The 19,366-nt window shown below is 40.2% G+C and overlaps 1 protein-coding gene across 2 annotated transcripts; it reads right to left on the bottom strand.

Annotated features, from left to right (window-relative positions):
• Positions 1 to 6,048: 6,048 nt before the first annotated feature.
• On the bottom strand, positions 6,049 to 12,702 carry LOC115681463 (transcription factor MYB114-like). 2 transcript variants are annotated; one of them, XM_030605424.2, is made up of 3 exons: positions 12,236 to 12,702; positions 12,008 to 12,137; positions 6,049 to 6,767 (listed from the first exon to the last, which is right to left on the bottom strand). In XM_030605424.2, the coding sequence occupies exons 1-3, from the start codon at positions 12,351 to 12,353 to the stop codon at positions 6,275 to 6,277; spliced, it is 741 nt and encodes a 246-aa protein (XP_030461284.2). In that variant the 5' UTR covers positions 12,354 to 12,702; the 3' UTR covers positions 6,049 to 6,274. The 2 variants fall into 2 exon arrangements, with proteins under 2 accessions (XP_030461284.2, XP_030461286.1); XM_030605426.2 differs by having other exon boundaries at positions 6,049 to 6,758; positions 12,236 to 12,695.
• Positions 12,703 to 19,366: the final 6,664 nt, after the last annotated feature.

A 19,366-nucleotide genomic window follows, 5' to 3' on the forward strand; every position in this document is an offset into this window, starting at 1 on the left:
ATCAGCGGACGAAACTTGATCCTTGTGCACTACGATGTCTGTTCTTGGGGTATGGTACACACCAGAAGGGATATCGTTGCTATGACCCTTCTACCCAGCGAACCTATGTAACTATGGATGTCTCGTTTGTGGAAGCTGAATCTTTTTATCCGAGTTCCCATTCTTCCTTTCAGGGGGAGATACAGATAGAAAGGGCGAATTGGTGGGAGTTTCCCGGTAGTATATTATCTGGAGGGGTGGAGAAAGTATCGTCTGAAGGGGCGGAAGAGCATGGTAGTATATTATCTGGAGGGGTGGAGAAAGCATCGTCTGAAGGGGCGGAAGAGACATCGTTTGGGGGTGTGGAGAAGACATCGTCTGAGGCGGTGGTATCTTCTAAGGGAGTAGAAGAGGTATCATCTAAGGGTGGCCAACTTCTACAGGAGCAAAATCACGAAGAACAGCTTCCCTCTTCTCCAGTACCCGACTCAACTCCTGAAAATATTCCTGAGGTAACCTCTCCTACTCCTTCTTGTATCTTTGATGAGCTTAATACTTCTGTGGGATATAAATTACCTACTAGACACAATCGAGGTAAGCCTCCAAATAGATATTCGCCGGATGCTGAAGAGAAGAGATGTACATATCCTATTGCAAATTATGTGTCAACCAAAAGGTTGTCAGGCCCAGTAAAGGCATTTATATCGAACGTGTTCGCAGTTCGTATTCCAGAAGGGGTACAGGATGCTTTGAAAGATCCCAAGTGGGTTCAAGCAATGGAGGAGGAGATGGCTGCATTGAAAAAAAATGAGACCTTGAAGCTAGTAGATTTACCCAAGGGAAAGAAGACTGTGGGATGTAAGTGGGTCTTTTCTGTGAAGTACAAAGCAGATGGATCGATTGAGAGGTACAAGGCAAGACTAGTAGCAAAGGGGTATACGCAAGCTTACAGAATTGACTATCAAGAGACATTTTCTCCGGTTGCTAAACTTAATACAGTTCGGGTCTTGTTGTCTCTTGCAGCTAATTTAGACTGGCCACTACACCAGTATGATGTCAAGAATGCATTTCTTCACGTAATCTCGAAGAAGAGATTTATATGGATGTTCTGCCAGGTTATTCTTCATTCTCACAGCCTGAGGCGGTGTGTAAGTTAAAGAGATCATTGTATGGTCTGAAGCAGTCTCCACGAGCATGGTTTGGCCGGTTCACTTTGGCGATGAAGAGGTATGGATATTCCCAAAGTGACTCAGATCACACATTGTTTCTAAAACGACATCAAGGGAAGGTAACAATGTTGATTATCTATGTTGATGATATGATTATCACTGGAGATGATTTGATAGAAATATCTAAGCTTCAAGAGAAACTTACTGAGGAGTTTGAGATGAAAAATCTTAGGGGGTTGAAATACTTCCTAGGGATTGAAGTAGCGAGGTCGACAGGGGGAATATTTCTCTCACAAAGAAAGTATGTGCTAGATTTATTGGCAGAGGTGGGAATGTTGGATTGCAAACCCTGCGAGACACACCAATTGTTCGAGAACCATAGACTTGGGGAGTATCCGGATCAAGTGCCAACAAATAAAGAAAGATATCAAAGGTTAGTTGGCAAACTAATTTATCTATCGCATACTCGTCCTGATATTGCATATACGGTGAGTATTGTTAGCCAGTTTATGCATGCCCCAAGTGAAGATCATATGAATTCAGTGTTGCATATACTTCGCTACTTGAAGTCTTCTCCAGGACGCGGTTTGAGGTTCTTAAAAAGGGGTCATCTTGAAATCGAAGGATTTACTGACGCAGACTGGGCCGGGAGTGTTCATGACCGAAGATCAACTTCAGGATACTTCACTTTTGTGGGAGGAAACTTAGTTACTTGGAGAAGCAAGAAACAGAAAGTCGTAGCATTATCAAGTGCAGAAGCTAAATTTAGAGGGATGGCCAAAGGGGTGTGTGAGCTCCTATGGCTTAAGAAGTTAATGTCAGAGATTGGGTTCGCTCCTAAAGCCGAGATGAAGTTGTTTAGTGATAACAAAGCAGCAATTGATATCTCTCATAATCCAGTTCAACATGATCGTACCAGACATGTAACGTCCTGAATTCGACCCACTTTCGTGATCAATAAAATGGATATGTGTTTCTCATTTCGTTTTAGTAAGTCTCGCCCGGAACTGATCATTCTCGGGATACTAACCAATAGGGAATGGCTAACTAGGAAAACGGTACGTGGACCCAAGAACTCAACCGTGAATTGAGTCCGATTCTGAGAAACGACGAGGGAATTATGCCAATGTGGGCCGGTCCAAGGAGAGTGACGGATTTGGTCTAGCCAGCGACGTACGATCGGATCGCGGGTGATTCCGCACGACCGAGAGTACGCGTGGCGAACGATCCCGAACTTATTCCGAACGATCGCGACCCCCGGAACTAGCGATAAATCCTCGCGTTCTCTTGGAAGTCGAGACTGTCACGACTCGAGTAACCCTAGGTCAATACGCGTAACCCCTAAACAGCCGCCCGTTAGTGAGAGACGCTAAAATCGCATTTGAGCGAAATCGATCGTGGAATTGAGTCTGGACTTCGGTGTCGAATTTCGTGGATGTACGCGACTATTTTGCAAGGTCAACGTCGTATAAGTGTGGCCAATTATATTTGGGATCCGTAGAGTCGAAAATTGGAAATTTGGCCCGGGACCGGAAAATTACCAAATTGCCCTTGGACCCCTAAGCCTTGGATCCGAATTTTAGAGGAATTATTGGAGGGTAAAATGGGCATTTTCAGCCCCCCCTTGTAGCGGAAAATAATGGACAAGTTTGCCCCTTCAAGTGAGTGGAGTTGACCTTTTTAGGCCCTTGGATCAATTGGATGATGGAATCATGGCCATTGGATCAATGTTTGTGGGAGAAAGGCATGATGGACATTTAGTGCAAGTAGTTCAACCACCCCACTCAAAAACCAAGTCAATAATACACTCATCTCTCTCTCTCTCCCCCATTTCCTTTCCCCCACTCCACCGGCCAACCCCTCTCCCACGCCTCACTCTCTCCCCCTCTCCCTTGTTCGGCCGTGAGAAGCCACGCCGGAGCACGCCGCCGCCGACCGCCGGACCGTCGCTCACCGTCAGCCCTTCTCGCCACCGCGCCACCCTTAGCCGCCTCACTCTCTCTCTCATTCCCGTCCATCACCATCACCGTCGTCCTTGCCGCCTTGAGCCGCCGCTGTTCGCCGCCGCCGCGAGGCCACCGTGAGACCAGCTCGGTCCGCCCGTTCCCCCACCTGTTCAGCTTTGTTTGGGAGTTGAGGAACTAAGTGAGTAACTACCCTAAACCCTAATTAGGCTAATTAGCATTTCTAGATAGGTTTAAAGTAATTTAGGGGTTAATTAAGGTGATTTAGGGTTGATTAATGGGCTGTTGATTAGTGGCTGGTTTGGTGATGATTTGGGGAGCCTAATGAAGTATTTTGAGGGTAAATTATCGGCCTAGACGAACCTGATTTGTGGCTGTCCCTATTGGATTAAATTGGACTAAGTTGGCTAAATTGGGCTTAACCGTATAATTGCCGTGAATGCCTCGTATTGTCCATGTCGTGGCTGGTTCATGCTCAATTGTGATCAATTTCGTGATGCTTTGTCGCGTGCATATTGTGGCCGAATAGTGAGGAGGTTATTGGGCCGTTAATTATGTGATTTACACGACTTAGTGCATGAGATTTATGTGCCAAGTATGTGCCGTGTTTGAATCGGACTTATTGAATTAATTGGGCAAGTTAGTTTGTAGTATTGAGCATGTTGAGATGCACATTGAGTTGGCATTAATTGATTTTGTGCCTAAGTGAAATTGAATGCCCATTGTGAATTGCATTGTTGCCCGGGTGCCAGAATTGCATGGACACGCATTTCGTATGCTGAGCATTGGCCTGATATGAGAATTGTGCGAGTATGCGTGCCTGACATGAGCATGTGATCACCTAATTGCCCTGATGCGTGTTACGAGGGGTTCAGATAAAATTTGGTGTGTGTACATGTGATCACATAAAGCCCTGATGCGTGTTACGCGGGGTATTGAACCCGTCCTGAGGCGTTTTACGCGGGACGATGCCCGGATTGCCGGAAGTTGGCCAACCTGATGCGTTTTACGCGGGTTCGGTCCGTATATGGAGATCGGTGTTGCGCCTGATGCGTTTTACGCGGGCTAGAGACACTGGACCTGATGCGTTTTACGCGGGCCAGTAAGTGTTGGATATTGTTAGACCTGATGCGTTTTACGCGGGTTGATTAATAAATGAGAATTGGCAGTGTGCAAGTGTGCATATTTGAGCCGGACCATGATCATGGGCATATTGATGGTATATGTGTGCAAGAGTGCATTGGCAGGTGTGCAAGCGTGTGCGTATCGGTGAACCGTGTGTGATGTAGACATCAAGGAGTATGAGCATGTGCATGGCGCACGTGTGGCTAAGTATGATCGCGTGTGCACCATGCATGGGTTCTGCACTTCTACTGCTATCATGAACTGTCTAACCTGCAGGGTCATTTATATGATCGATCTGGGCCCGAGGGCCTAGGTCAATTGGTTGTTATATTGGTCTGTTCGTGTGATTGTTTGCCTGTCAGGAGGTGCATGTTAGCCTAGTTTAGGTTTAGGGGGTTTACTCGCTGAGATTCGTTCTCACGGTTGTTAAAACCCACATTTTCAAACCCCCGGCCTTAAGGATGTCAGAAGTTCCAATCCGTTTTGGGATCCCGTCCCGGATAGACCGGGAGGTGACCGAGTACCCCGTAGGGAACGGGGATACGTATATTAGACATTTTACTATCGTATGGGTTGACGTGGGCGAGCAGCACTTTCAGGCCCACGAGTATATAGGTTGGTGCTTTAGGGACTACTCCGGGACCTTCGGACCTCTTAGGACCTTTGATGTCCCGTTCAATGGGCTAGGTGATATAGATCCCCAGTGTGCCGAGGCCTCGTTCGGAAAGGATTCTGATGACGGACACGGACCCGTCATCTGGGAGGTCGATGAGCCAGACCCGATGGATGAGGAGCCGTTAGACTGGGATTCTGACCCAGAGCCTATGGATTCGGATGGTGAGCCGGAGCAGATGGAGCAGGACCCCGAGTTGGATTCCATGGACTCCGAGATCGAGTTGTTTGACAGCTCTTCCGAGTCCTCGGGATCTGACCCGGACTGGGTACCTTAGGGTTTAGCCGTATCCCTAGTTAGGTCGGGCCAGTATCCTTTTGACCGGAGCCCTTCCTTAGGTTAGTGTTTAGACTGACCGCTCGGGCCACTTACCCCTTTTTGTCAGTAGTGGTCGTTGACCCGCTTTTGGTTTTTGTGCTTATGCTGTAAATGGATATTGTATATGTTTCCCTGATGTTAATGCAAGTGTATATTTATAATGTTGTTTGTTGTTTGTGCTATCCTTGGTCACGGTGTTTTAAATTGTACGGGTGTTTATGTTGCTTCCGCATGTGCCTTGATCTCTGAGTTGGGTGTTGGGTCGGCGACGCGTCCTGAGACGTCGCACTTGAATCGACCTCGGTAGGGTTGTCGAGTGCCGTAGGGTTCGGGGCGTGACAAAACATGTTGAAGTGGACCGTCATTTTATTAAGCAAAACTTGGACGCCAAAGTGATTCGATTTCCATTTGTATGATCTGAAGATCAGTTGGTAGATATTCTGACGAAGGCTGTATCAAGCAGGATCTTCTACAGCTCACTTGACAAGTTGGGCATTCACGACATCTATGCACCAACTTGAGGGGGAGTGTGAGAATGAGCTGTAAAATATATTTATGATTGTAATTAGCTAGAATCAACGATTATAGTTACCTAGTTTAGAGGATATATTTTTTAAGATTCTTTCTTTTCTTTGTATATATATACGCCTCTAGGTCATTATAAATGAATGAAGAAGAAATACAGAAAAGTGAGGAATGTGGTTTTCTTCCTCGAAATATCTTTGTGTTAACAATACTCCCATGTAGAGTTTATTCACCACATTCCAATGACCCAGAATTCTCGAGTTAATTCCAACAATTTCCATCATGAGCTTCATAATCACAATATATGACAAATTTAAGGATGAATGTGACTACTCCTTTACAGACATTATTTCTCACAAGGGGCCACTTCCATAACAAGCTTCTTCTATAGTTGAATGCATCAATCACTAGTTTAATAAACGGCCCCATTTTAGCAGACTATGGAGAATTACATAACACATAAAGGACACAAGTTTGCCTCAGTAGTAATAGCTACTAAGACAGATCGACCAAAGCAATAGCTAGATAACAGCATGAGGATTCGAGTCGAGAAATTCCCAAACATCGGCATCGAAAGAGAGCTCGTTCCAACCATTTCGTCCCTCTTCCATAGCAAATTCCCGAGGCCACGAATCCGTGCCTGGCTGTCCTTCTAAGCCACTCGTTGAGGTGATGAGCCCTTCGTTGGGGCCGCTTTCGGATAACAAATTTTCCCACCAAGCACTCTCCTTGTCCTGATGAGATAACATTGGAGATGATTGTTCAATGTTTTCACCTGGTGGAGTCCTTGAAGCCACCAGCGTGGCTTTTATGTCGAGCCATGCCGAGCTCTTCGAGAATGGCCAAGGTTGAGGCCTTATGACGTTCACTTTAGTGGCAAATTTTGTAGGCGAGTTGTCTTCCTTCAGCTTCTGATAGACGACCTTTTCAGCCAAGTGGGTGTTCCAATAGTTCTTCACGTCGTTCGCGGTTCTTCCCGGAAGTCTCCCCGCAATCAGTGACCACCTGCATGAACTTGGACAGATCATTATTGAGACTATGATAATTAGGAAGAATGACTCATTAGTTCATCGGTCAGCATACTTGACAATTCTATGTGCCCACTTGTGTCTTGCTTGTTTCAGTTATCCGTGCAGGCATGGGCTTATTTCAATTCACATATCACCAGTTAACTCAATTATCAAATCAGGGTAACAATATTTGTATTCCGCACGAATGAATACGGCAACGGAATATCTTTTCTTGAAAGTCGTTCTTTGGTTTTTATTAAAGAAAACAGGTTTTGTGATGACTTCGGACAAGAAATATCACAGGTAGATAAGAAAACTAATATCTTCACTTCAAACAGCATTGTACATGCACAAATTATGCCGGAATTTAATTGACGAGAACGCTTGGAAAAGACAACCATTTCAATGGAGCCGAACGTAAACAAACTATGCTGGAATTTAATCAATGACGTGGCACCCAAGCTATAGATACACGCCAGAATTTAATCGACGATGTGAATTTGAAAACTACAGCTAAGAAATATGCTGGAATTTAATCGATAACGTAAGTTTTGAAACTAAAACTATGATGCCGGAAAATAATGATAATTGAAAGATAGTATATTTGTTTGTTTGTGCACAAGGGTCTCCAATAGACGAACAATGGTATCTATAGTGGTTATGCCATAACCATCTCTAAGGAGTTTTTTTGCGGCTATAGCCATGTTCCCTCATCTCCAATAATCTTGTGCTCATGCTCTCACAAATTCACAATGCCATGATCTTATCTTCAAGCGGTTGCTCCCTTAAAATCACGTTTTAGTTATTCCACAACTTCCTGAACTCCGTTGCTTCACTCACTAGTGATTTCGAACTCATAAATGCATCCTAACGCCCTCTGAGCATCCAATTTTCTCTTGATACTTTAAATCGGTATCCATCACCCATTCTAATTGATATCCTTGTCGATTGTCGCTAACCATACATTGTCATATATCGACAACTGATCAATGGTCATTGATGTACATCAATATCAATAATAATCCTTATGGTCATCGACATTGGATCACATGCTTAATAATACCCTGCACTTTAGTCACATGTCTATCCATGTCGATGACCTGATTAATTTTGGGTACAAACAAGTAGAGAATTAACTGACATTATACATGCCGATATTGGGTAAGAAAAGGACATGCATGCCCCTTAGCTTGTAATTTCATTGCTCTTAATACATAGATAAATAATTTTGTATTTCGAATTTGAGATTGATTAATTTGTCCAGAACTTTAACTACTACATTAATATTTCATTTGTATTTGTATGCATTTCTCGATTGAATTCAAGACATCCTATCACTTTGCTTTTGTGTTTATCCGCTTTGGTTACCTCAAAATCTACAACTTCACGTCTAAAATTTTTAAATGTCTTATGCGCTTAGCTTTGATTATTCAATTCCATTGTCTTTGTCTATGCCGCCTCTTTTTTCCCTTTTTTCCCCTAATCGAAATGGCGAGCATGGACAACTAGATTGCATGCTTCCTCTAAGCATTACCAGGAGAATTCCACACCTCGCTACATTAATATTCGGACTTAAGACTGTGAAAGGGCCTTCATTTTGCCTCACTCACGACCCATTGGTCCGGGGTAAGCAAGCCATGTCACCATAATTTCTCACTGAAGTGCTAGAAGTCCATAGATCATTCCCGAAAGTGAGATACTTGTATTCAAATTTGCCACCTCGCATTCAACAAGTACCACTAGACCATCTCTCACCTCTAAAGCAAGTTAATCTTCTATTCTTTATGTCTATATATTAAGAGTCCTATTAACGAGTGTTCAGCACTTGTTAAACATACCTTAATAAGAAAATATTCAATTTTTAGAATATTGATTATGCATATTACGAATGCAGTCAATGCATGGAAATTTGCAATGTTTTTTTATTTAGTTGTTTATCAAGTGCCACTAGGATATCACATAACAAAATCCTTATATTAAAATAGAATTCTAACATTTGCTCTTTAATATGGTATAACGTTTCACTAAAACCCTGCGCATAAGTTGGACTTTTCCCCATGTAAATGATCATTGTAAAGGGCCCTGCATAATTTGGGCACGACGGTTATTTAGGTTGTTGCAGTGCTTCTACATCAATCTCTCTGTCTCTCTCGTCAATTGAATCTAGTTGTCCAACCGTCTCTATCAAAAACAAGAAAGTTCTACAAGGCAAATCCAAAGACGCTGAAGTCTGGACTATTTTGGTAAAAATTGACGGCACATAATCGTTTCAGACAATGATACCCTTTATTAAAAGTCTGTGTTTGCCCAAAAAGAGAATTGTGACGAGAAATTCACTGATGGCAACACTCAGGATCTTGACACAAAGTGGCTCAGATTGTAGTTGTTGTAACATTCTTTTTCCCCAACCTTTACAACATGCATTCTAGGGTCAAGCAATAGGTAATAGGATCAATCTCATTCTCGGTGTGAGTTTCGTCTTGGTTCTGTCCTATTGATAATGATGACTAATCTTAAAGTATTTATAACATCTAGTCTCACTAAGAACTTGATATTTCTTAAATGGGTAGTTTGTTTTGTGAAAAATAACTTCCAGGAAAATATTTTCCGGATTTCCCGGCATTCTGTTCACGGAAAATAAATAAGTCAAGGAAAACATTTTCCATAAGAGGAAATCATTTTCCCACCTCCTTCTTTTACCATTCATTTTAATTATTTTTATTTTTATTTTCCTTTTTCTCTTTTTTTTAAATTCTAATTTTTTATTCTTTTTTCTTTTTTCTTCTTCTTCGGCCGGTCGCCAGCCATAGGCGAGGCTTGAGCTCGCCAGATCAACAACACTTGAGCATTGCCAGATGGTAGTAAGGCTCGAGCCTCGCAGATCGACAACACTCGAGCGTCGCTAGATGCTAGCGAGGCTCGGGCCTCGCCCGAGGCTGGCGAGCTCGCTCACCGTAGCCTTGCTAGCTCAAGGCCTCCCAAGCCGTAGTCTGGCGAGCTTGGGAGGCGGTAGTGAGCAAGCTTACTGGCCTCGGGCGAGCTCGACCTCGCCAAATCTGGCGAGCTCGGGAGGCGGTAGTGAGCAAGCTCACTGGCCTCGGGCGAGCTCGACCTTGCCAAATCTAGCGAGGTGGAACCTTGGCTGAGGCTGGCGAGGCTCGGCTTGCCGGAATCTAGCGAGCTTGAGCCTCGCCACTCTCAAGCCTTGCCAGCCTATGGCGAGGCTTGAGCTCGATGGCCATTGACTGGCCGAAGAAGAAGGGAAAAAAAAGAAAATTAAAATTAAAAAATAATTTAAAAATCGATTTTAATAAATAAAATATTAAAAAAATTATTAAAAGTAGTGCATGGAGGAAGATTAGATTAGATTTTTACCAAATAGCGGAAAATATTTTTCGAGTCTTTTTCAGATTTCAGCAGAACACCGGAAAATTGTGGCATTTTCCTAGAAAATATTCATAAAAAATGTCATATTTTCCGCGAAATGAACGGAACCTTAACTAATGATCACAAACTACTCGAGGAGTTAATGCTAAACAACGGCCCACCATATATTCGAGTACCACATGATATTTACACAAGATTCATTTAAATTGCATGCCGTCATCATGTGGGTATCATATCCACACTAAAGTATAATCGGATTTTGGTGAAATTGTAATAATTATTCATATATGGAAAAAAGTGATTTGTTTATAGAAACTGTCATGGTAAGGTTATTTCTCCCTCCTAAACTCTAAAGTGTTTTGAGAAGAAAGAAAAAACTCTACGAAATAATTCCTCGAAGCATTGGACTTCCTTGGTTTTGTGGCTGACGAGAGTTTGGACCACTCAATATTTGTACAGTCATTTTCACAAAATTTCTTTCATTTTCCAAGTCACGATGGGGCTCTCTGTCCTTTGCCATCGCCCCTAGCCCTATTTGGCAGGTTCCATGCCATTAAGATTTTCCTTTTTCATTTTCAGTTTATTTTCCCTTATATATTTGGCACAAGTTCATTTCTTGATTAAAAAAAAAGTTCTTAAACATGTTCATTAAAAAAGTTAGAATTTTTATTACTTACACGTGTTAGCTCATATTACGTTTGAACTCTTTAATTTGCTAGATTTTAAGTGGAATTTGGCTAATCGAAACGAGGTACATATACAATAACCATTATTTATTGATTCATTTGATAAATATTCCTTTCTTGCTTTATCATTTTGGGAGTTGAATCATCTTCATCTAAGATAATTGGCGTTTTATGGTTTAATGTTACTTATTTTTGTATCACCTCAACTACTCATATTTTGTGCTATGACGAAATCGAATGCTATGAAAGTGTTCTGGAAAGCACCTAAAACTCGTTGAATTCATCCTTAAACAACGATTAATAGCAATATGTTTTCTCCATGTTGGAGTTTACTGAACGGGATTGATTTCGAATTTCCAAAAAAGGTCAAACGTGATGGTTGACATTCTTACGCTTCCTAAACACATTTCCCGTGAGAGATTATGTTGGGCAAGTGACATTTGTAAAGATTTTCGAATATTTTGAATTCCATCTTAGATTGCACTAAATAAATGATGAGATTGTCTACAATTCGGTGGATATTGGGAGGATGTCTAATCCCACCTTATCCAACTTAACCCAATTCGAATCTGGATGATTAAGCGGATATTTTAGCATATGGGCTTCATATTCATGTACTCAACAGGTCCTTTACATCTCTTTTACATACAATATTTTCTGAACCTAGTCTTTTCTATCTTTTTTTATGATTTCGCTAGAAAAACTCATTTTCGAAGCCCGAAAGAAATGGTCGAAGAGATAGATGATTTAATAGTGTTGGCATGTTGCCATGATAATATATATGATATGCGACAAGCAACACAGTCACAAACTTTTGCAGAGCATTACTCACTGACAAGTAACATAAATCTATTTTTTTTCGAAACATAAATCTATTTGAGGAGTGGAAGTAGCGTGGGTCTATATATTGATGTATGTATATGCTCGATTTTAAATGGATATTTAAGCAGATGGGCTTCATATTCATGCACTCAACAAATCTTTCACGTCTCTTTTATATACGATATTTTCTGAACCCAGTCTTTTCTATCGTTTGTGATGATCCCGCCGGTAAAACTCACGTTAGAAGACCCGAAAGAAATGGTCAAAGAGATGGATGATTTATTAGTGTGGACATGATGATGTATATGATGTGCGACGAGTAACACAAACTTGGGAGAGCATTACTCACCGATTACCAAGAAGCCTCCGAAGCCGGATGATCATGTCAACCTCGTCTTCTTGGAACGCCCCTCTCTTGATGTCGGGCATCAGATAGTTCAGCCACCTCAACCTGCAACTTTTCCTGCACCTGTTCAACCCTGCAAACTCATACCCATTGATACACACTCTAACTATAACAGCGAAAATAGCTCTCTCCCACTCTCTCTCTCTCTCTCTGGGGTGATCAATAGTATACCTGCTCTGTGAGGGACTTGGTGCCATTTTCCTTTACCATATTTTTCCACGCACTTCTTCAGCAACACGTCCTCTTCCTCAGTCCATGCACCTTTTCTCACTCCTATTGCTCCCTTCATTGTCTCCTCTCTCTGTGTCTCTCGCGCGCGCGCGCGCACTTTTTTGGTGCAGAAACAATTCAGGAACAAAGTATGAGCACGTGTTGAACGAAGGTTCACTTCAAAAAGCCATATATGTAAGCAGGGGATCAAAGTTCAGTAAGGCCCATTTGTCCAAATATAGGTATAAAGTGTTATGGGTGTACGCCGAAGTGAGTGAGAGTGAGTGCCGTGCATGTCTAACATCCACACACACACATCTCCAACTTCTTGCGGCTCGAACGATGGCGTTTTCTTTGAAGGGCTGCTAAGCTAACGGCACCTTTGTTCCTTGTGAATAACGGTGCCTTTTTTTTTACAACAAAGTGCCATTGAGATGCAATTGGCAACCAGAACCCACACAATATATAGACATGGAGCAAATTTGGAAAAGAATCTCTGACAGAAAATTTTCAAACATTGGACAATATTTCTTTCTTCCAGAAAAGAAATGAAACCAACAAGAAGGAAATTTAATTAGTGCATGTGAACCTTTTTTTAACTTTGAATAACTACTTAAATGTAAAAACTCAATTCTTTTGTAGTGTACTCACAAAAACATTTTAATCTATTATAGATATAATGCAAGTCAAATTAGCAACTACACGTTCATTTTTACCTAATTTAATTAGATTTCAAAGAATTACCAAACAATCAAAATTTTGTACACTGTAATATATCTCTTTATGGCATTTGTTGAACTAAAACACAAAAGATATTTATTTAGTTTAATTATTTTGAATTGAAAGTCGGCTGGCATGGTGAAAAAGTAGTGTTGTACAAAAAAAAACAGGGAGGCAAAAAAATTAATCAAACAAATATACTTATAGCTTTCAAATATATTTCATTTTTTGGCTAGTCATAAGATCACCGTGATTTTGATTTTTGCGTGAACTTGGACTGCTATGGCTCGAGCTGAACTTATAGATAATTTAAGTTGTGTAAATATGGTGTTACTATTACTAAAATAAATAGCCATATGTAACAAAAAAAAATGATAGCATAAAAGTTCAAAGTAAATAATTTTGTTATTTTAAAATTTTGGACTTTTATTAGTTTTAAATCGGGTAAGACATTATAGTTAACAAATTTGAGAAGTGAATAGAAACTCTGCTAGATTTTTTCCTTTATTAAATTTGTCATATTTTTTTTTCGATCTTATTTAGACTTATTTTGAATTAGACCACATCGAAGTGAGTTTCTCGTTAATTGTCCATGTTAGATGAGTTATTTTTAACTGAATTGAGTAGGTAAATTCGTTTTTCACCATTTGAAAATCATATTGGATATCATTTTACTTGTAATAAGAAAAAAAATTAAAGTGTGACATGAAACCGGTAAAGCAAAGAGAGAATAATAAGCAAAACAAGAACCACAGATTGCTGAAAATCACTTATGTGATGGTCTAGTTAACGCCGTCATCTTACATGGCACAGCCAGTGCTAACATGAACGATTTTTACAATTTTTTAATCAAAAAAGTCTTCCTCATGATACTCTCCCTTTTTGTCAATCACCGGGGCCTCAATAATGGCCGACGGAGCAAAATAGGAAAATAATATAAAAAGAAAAAGGAAAGAAAAAAGGACAAAAAATTCAAAAATGTTGTGAAAATCATCCACGTCAATGCCGGCCATACCACGTAGAACAGCTGGTGTCCACGTTAGCTATTGCATGCCAAAATTAGCTAGAACAACTATATTGTCAAATTATCAAAAGATTTAACACCAAGTTGGCTAAATTGAAAATATTAGGACTAAATTGGCCGTCGTACAATAGGTTTAAAATTTTTTGGACAATTATCCCGTTAAATTTTAGAGAGAGAATTAGATAGATCCATTCTATAAATGATATACGATGTGAAAAATATGTATCAAGTTGAATCTTTTTAATAGTAAGTACATCGATCACTATTCTTTGATAAGTTGTCTCCAAATCTAATATTGTAGACAATGTCAATCAATAATTTCTCCATTGATCATATGCCTACAATGGGGCACACGTATCTATGTCACTACAGAAATTTTGCAAATATATATCTTTTCCAGTGATGTTAGGTATACTACGACTTGTACATAAAATTGATACATTAAATGATGTGGCAAACTGTAACTGCACCTTTAAAGAAAGGAAAATTTCCAAATAATGGCCTGAAGTGCACTCGTTTTCTCAAATAAGGTTATGAAGTGGACATTGTCTCAAAAAATGATATGAAGTGCCCTCATTTTCTCAAATAAGAGCCTAAAGTGGCCATATTAGTCTCAAAAAAGGGTTTGACTTTGCTGGCTAAAGAGCATTTTCATCCTTTACTTTTTTTGAATGTTTTTTTCCTTTTTTTCCGTTTTCCGTTTTTTCTTTTCCTTTTCTTTTCTTATTTCTTTTCCCTCTTTCCGCCGCCGGCCATGAAGAGGTCGCTGGACTTAGGCGAGGGTCGACCTCGCCGGCAAGGGTCGCCGACACTAGACTCAAGCGAGGGCGACCCTTGCCTGGGCTAGGCCTATCTCTTGTTATTTGAAATTATATTTACTTCAAGGATTAAAGTCGGATAGATTTGAACAATGTTAACCTTCTATTACTCCTCAAATCCGTCCCAATTCCGTTATTGATTTTGCTATAGTATCTCGAAACCTGCCTTACTAAATTATTCCGCTTCCTATAAGGTACCCCTCGACCCAAACACCTCTCTCTCTCTCTCTCTCTCTCTCTCTCTCTCTCTCTCTCTCTCTCTCTCTCTCTCTCTCTCTCTCTCTCTCTCCACAAGGTCGGCGACCACATAATGACCGGAGAGTTAGAGAGGTGGCCAATGCACATTTGAAAGAGAAGTAAAGGACCCCAGGGTTGGTTGGTGGTAGTGAGGGCTTCGACGGAAGTGTTAAAAATATGTCTCGAGTTTGAGTATGAAAAGAAACCTTTCCTAATTAAAGTAGGTTTCTTATTTTTAATAGGTTTCCTTGTTGGAGAAGGTTTCATGTTTTGGACTATATATAAGAAGTGTCTTCTTTGTGAAACACATTCTAGAGGCAACTTTTTCGTGAATTATACCTTGAGAGCTTTTAGTGTTGAAGCCAATTAAATCTTGTGAGTCGGATTTGTGAATTCTTTTGTAAGATTGAGAGATAATTTCATGAGAAATTGCGGGGCTAAACACTATGTGAGTTATTTTGTGTAATTGAGGGCTAGGAAACACTAAGAGTGTTTGAGTGACTCGAGTGTGATTGTAATCTCCGTTTTATCACTTGATCTATAGTGGAATTCTTTACTGCTCTCTATGTGGACGTAGGTCACCCGACCGAACCACGTAAATTTGGTGTCTGATGTATTTTTGTACTTTGTCTACTGTACTGTTTAGTCTCTTGTTTCCGCAACAATTGGTATAAGAGTTAGGCTTGACTAAGTTGAAGTGAATCGATAGCGATAGAAGAAGGAAAAGTGAGAATCGATAGATTTGATGGGAATGATTTTGGTTTCTGGAAGATGTAGATTGAAGATTATCTCTACCTGATGAATCTGTACTTACCATTGTGTGAAGACAAACCAGAGTCAATGAAGCAACCTGAATGGGAATTGCTGGATGGACAAATATTTAGTGTTGTTCGGCTGACGTTGGCTCGTAACGTCGCGTTTAACATCGTGAAAGAGAAGACCATTGCAGGTTTGATAAAAGCCCTGTCGGAAATGTATGAGAAGCCCTCTTCGATCAACAGGGTTTACTTGATGTAACGTATGTTTAACATAAAGATGGGCGAAGGAGTGTCAGTTGCTAATCATATCAATGAATTCAATGTGGTCGTTAATCAATTGAGTTCAATTGAGATTGACTTTGAAGATGAGGTACGTGCTTTGATCCTATTATCCCCATTGCCTAATAGTTGAAATACTAGTATTACTGATGTCAGTAATTCCTTCAGGTTAACAAGCTTGACGTTTGATGCGGGTTCGTGATTTGATTCTGAGTGAGGACATCCGTAAAAGAGAATATGGTGAACTTGTGTCTATTGCTTTAGTAGGTGAAATTAGAGGAAGAATTAGTACTCGTGATAGCAGAAGTAGTATAAACCTGAACAGAACAGATGTAGTCAGTCTAGGACTAGTGGTGTTGTTATCTATTGGAATTGTGGCAAGAGGGGACATCTCAGAAGAGATTGCATTAACCTGAAGAATGAGAAGCATAAGGGAATTATAGTTGAGTCTGCAGATGATGTTACAATTGTAGCTGATTATAATTTGGATAGTGTTGATTATGTATTGTCTATCATTGAGGATTTGTCGTTTGACGGATGGATTATGAAATTTGGTTGTTCGTTTCATACTACACCAAATAGAAACTGGTTTACTACTTATCAGTACATGGATAGTAGTAAAATGCAGTTGGGAAACAACGCTGAGTGCAATGTTGTGGGTGTTGGTGATGTCAGGATCAGAACGTATGATGGTATCGTGAGGACATGGCATGAATATCGATAGGTGAAAAGCAACACACCATCAAGGTTCTTGGAAAGCATAAGAGGCATAAGAATATGGTTACTGACTCAAGACAAAGCAATGGACTAACTAGCAGGTGTTCACTCAAGGAACATTGGAGTGCGAATGTGAAGTTCAAATTTGACGAAGCAGTTGAGACTAAGGAGGAATGGGTGTGCATTTTGGAGGAGACAGTTACTTGAGTAAGAATATAGGGCAGCGATCGTGCAAAAATGTGAAAGTAAGATCATGGGGTAGTCAACGTGCTATCTAGGAAGAGCAATCGCTTGAGAGTAGAATCATGGCATCATGGGCACGAAATTTGTGAAAATTGACTCAATCAATGGAAACTGTTCAAAGAAATACACCACTAGAAATCGTCAGAAAGCAATTACTACTAGACCATTATAAGGGATAAGAACAACATGAGTGTTATAACTTTCGTACGACACTCACTTGAATGTCATAACTTTTTTTCCCTCACTTAACTGCCACATCGGAGTAAAATCGATCATTTAAGTGCCATTTCTGGCAAATCGTCCTACGCGAATTTTTTGTATTTTTTAAAAATTTATTATTTATTATTTTCCATTTTTCTTTGTTTATTTTTTTGTACGCTAGCCACAAAGGCCTCGCCCTCGGCCGGCAAGGCCACGAAGGCCTTGGGCGAGGCCATCATCAGCTGTGTTCAAGGGCCTTCGCAGCAAGGCCATGATGGTCTCACCCTCGCCGGTTGCTGGCGAGGGCACAAAGGTCCTCACTAGATATGGGCAAGGCCGCCTCGCCCGCAGCCAGTGGGGTCATGAAGGCCTTCGCCCATGGTCGGCAAGGCTCCAATGGCCTCGCTCAGGGCCATCGCGACCTCCCCGGTTGTGGGTAAGGGTGTGAAGGCCCTCGCTAGATCTGGGGAAGGCCGGCGGCGGATTTTTCGGCGAGGCAAATTTATCTATAGCACTTATGTAATTGATTTTTCAAATTTGTGGCACTTAAGAGAGCAAAAAAAATTACAAAAATTATCCACGTAGGATGACCGCGTCCATGTCTAATTATTCCAGTGAGGCAAATTGCCGATGGCACTTAAGTAAGCGAAAAAAAAAAGTTATGGCACTCATACTCTCCTTATCCCCCGTTATAAATACCACCAGCCATCTAATAGAAAACCCCCCTCCCCCCCATAAATCAAATAAATTTATTATCTTTAAGACTCGCGTCGTCGTTGAAATTCCAACACGATTTGCGTTTGTGTGGCTCTATCTGAAGTAAACTTATTGATTCCCTCGTACGCATGGATATTTCCTGTCCGGAGTTAATGTAGAACCTATCTCCTTTAATAAAAATCGAAGAACGACTTTCGGTGAAAATTATTTCATCGTATGAGAAATTCCGCCGAAACTATATTGCATAATTCCAAGCCAATTAAGGAGAGATGATATTGTCACGAGCAGATATATACCTATATTAAGTCAACGATTCGCTCGGTCACATAGGGTGCGCATGGAATGCATTCCGGAATAAAAATTCTGTTCTGGAATGCATTCCGGAACAGAATGGCGTTTGTTAAAAAATTTCCGGAATGCATTCTGGAGCGATTTTTGCATTCTGGAATAAAAATGCGTTTGTTAAAAATACTTGATTCTAGAATGCATTCTTGATTCCAGAATGCATTTTTGATTCCGGAATGAGTTTTTGGCAAGAAAAAGAGAAGCTACTTTTTGTAGCTTCTTGATTCCGGAACGCATTCTCCCTATTTTCTCACAATTTTTTTTTTCAGAAAATGCATAAAAATTAAAAAATTCTAGAAAAATTCATAAAAATTTCCAGAAAATAAAAAAAGGTCAGATTTCGGGAAAATATGAAATTTGGTGAATTTTTTTTTAAAAAATAAAAAAAAATAAAAAATTTCAAAACTTCACAGAATAGCTTAAAACACATGTGGCCACCCACTTTGAGTGAAATTTAAATTTTTTGAGATGCAAAAAAAAATCAAAAATTTCAAAACTTCACAAAATGGCTTAAAATACATGTGGCCACCTACTTTGAGTGAAATTTAAATTTTTTGAGGTGCCCAAAAAAAATAAAAAAAATAAAAAAATAAAAATTTTCAAAACTTCACAAAATGGCTTAAAATACCTGTGGCCACCCACTTTGAGTGAAATTTAAATTTTTTGAGGTGCCCAAAAAAATAAAAAAAATAAAAAATTTCAAAACTTCACAGAATGGCTTAGAATATCTGTAGCCACCCACTTTGAGTAAAATTTAAATTTTTTGAGGTGCCCAAAAAAATAAAAAAATTCAAAACTTCACAAAATGGCTTAGAATACCTGTGGCCACCCACTTTGAGTGAAATTTAAATTTTTTTAGGTGCCCAAAAAAAATTTAAAAAAATCAAAAATTTCAAAACTTTACAGAATGGCTTATAATACATATGGCCACCCACTTTGAGTAAAATTTAAATTTTTTTAGGTGCAAAAAAAATCAACAAATCAAAACAGATTTCTGTTCCAGAAATCAATTTCTGGAGCAGAATTAGTCATG

This window comes from Syzygium oleosum, unplaced genomic scaffold, assembly GCF_021117445.2.
Source record: "Syzygium oleosum isolate NSW1041296 unplaced genomic scaffold, Sole_v2.1 Sole_v2.48, whole genome shotgun sequence".
NCBI lineage: Eukaryota > Viridiplantae > Streptophyta > Magnoliopsida > Myrtales > Myrtaceae > Syzygium > Syzygium oleosum.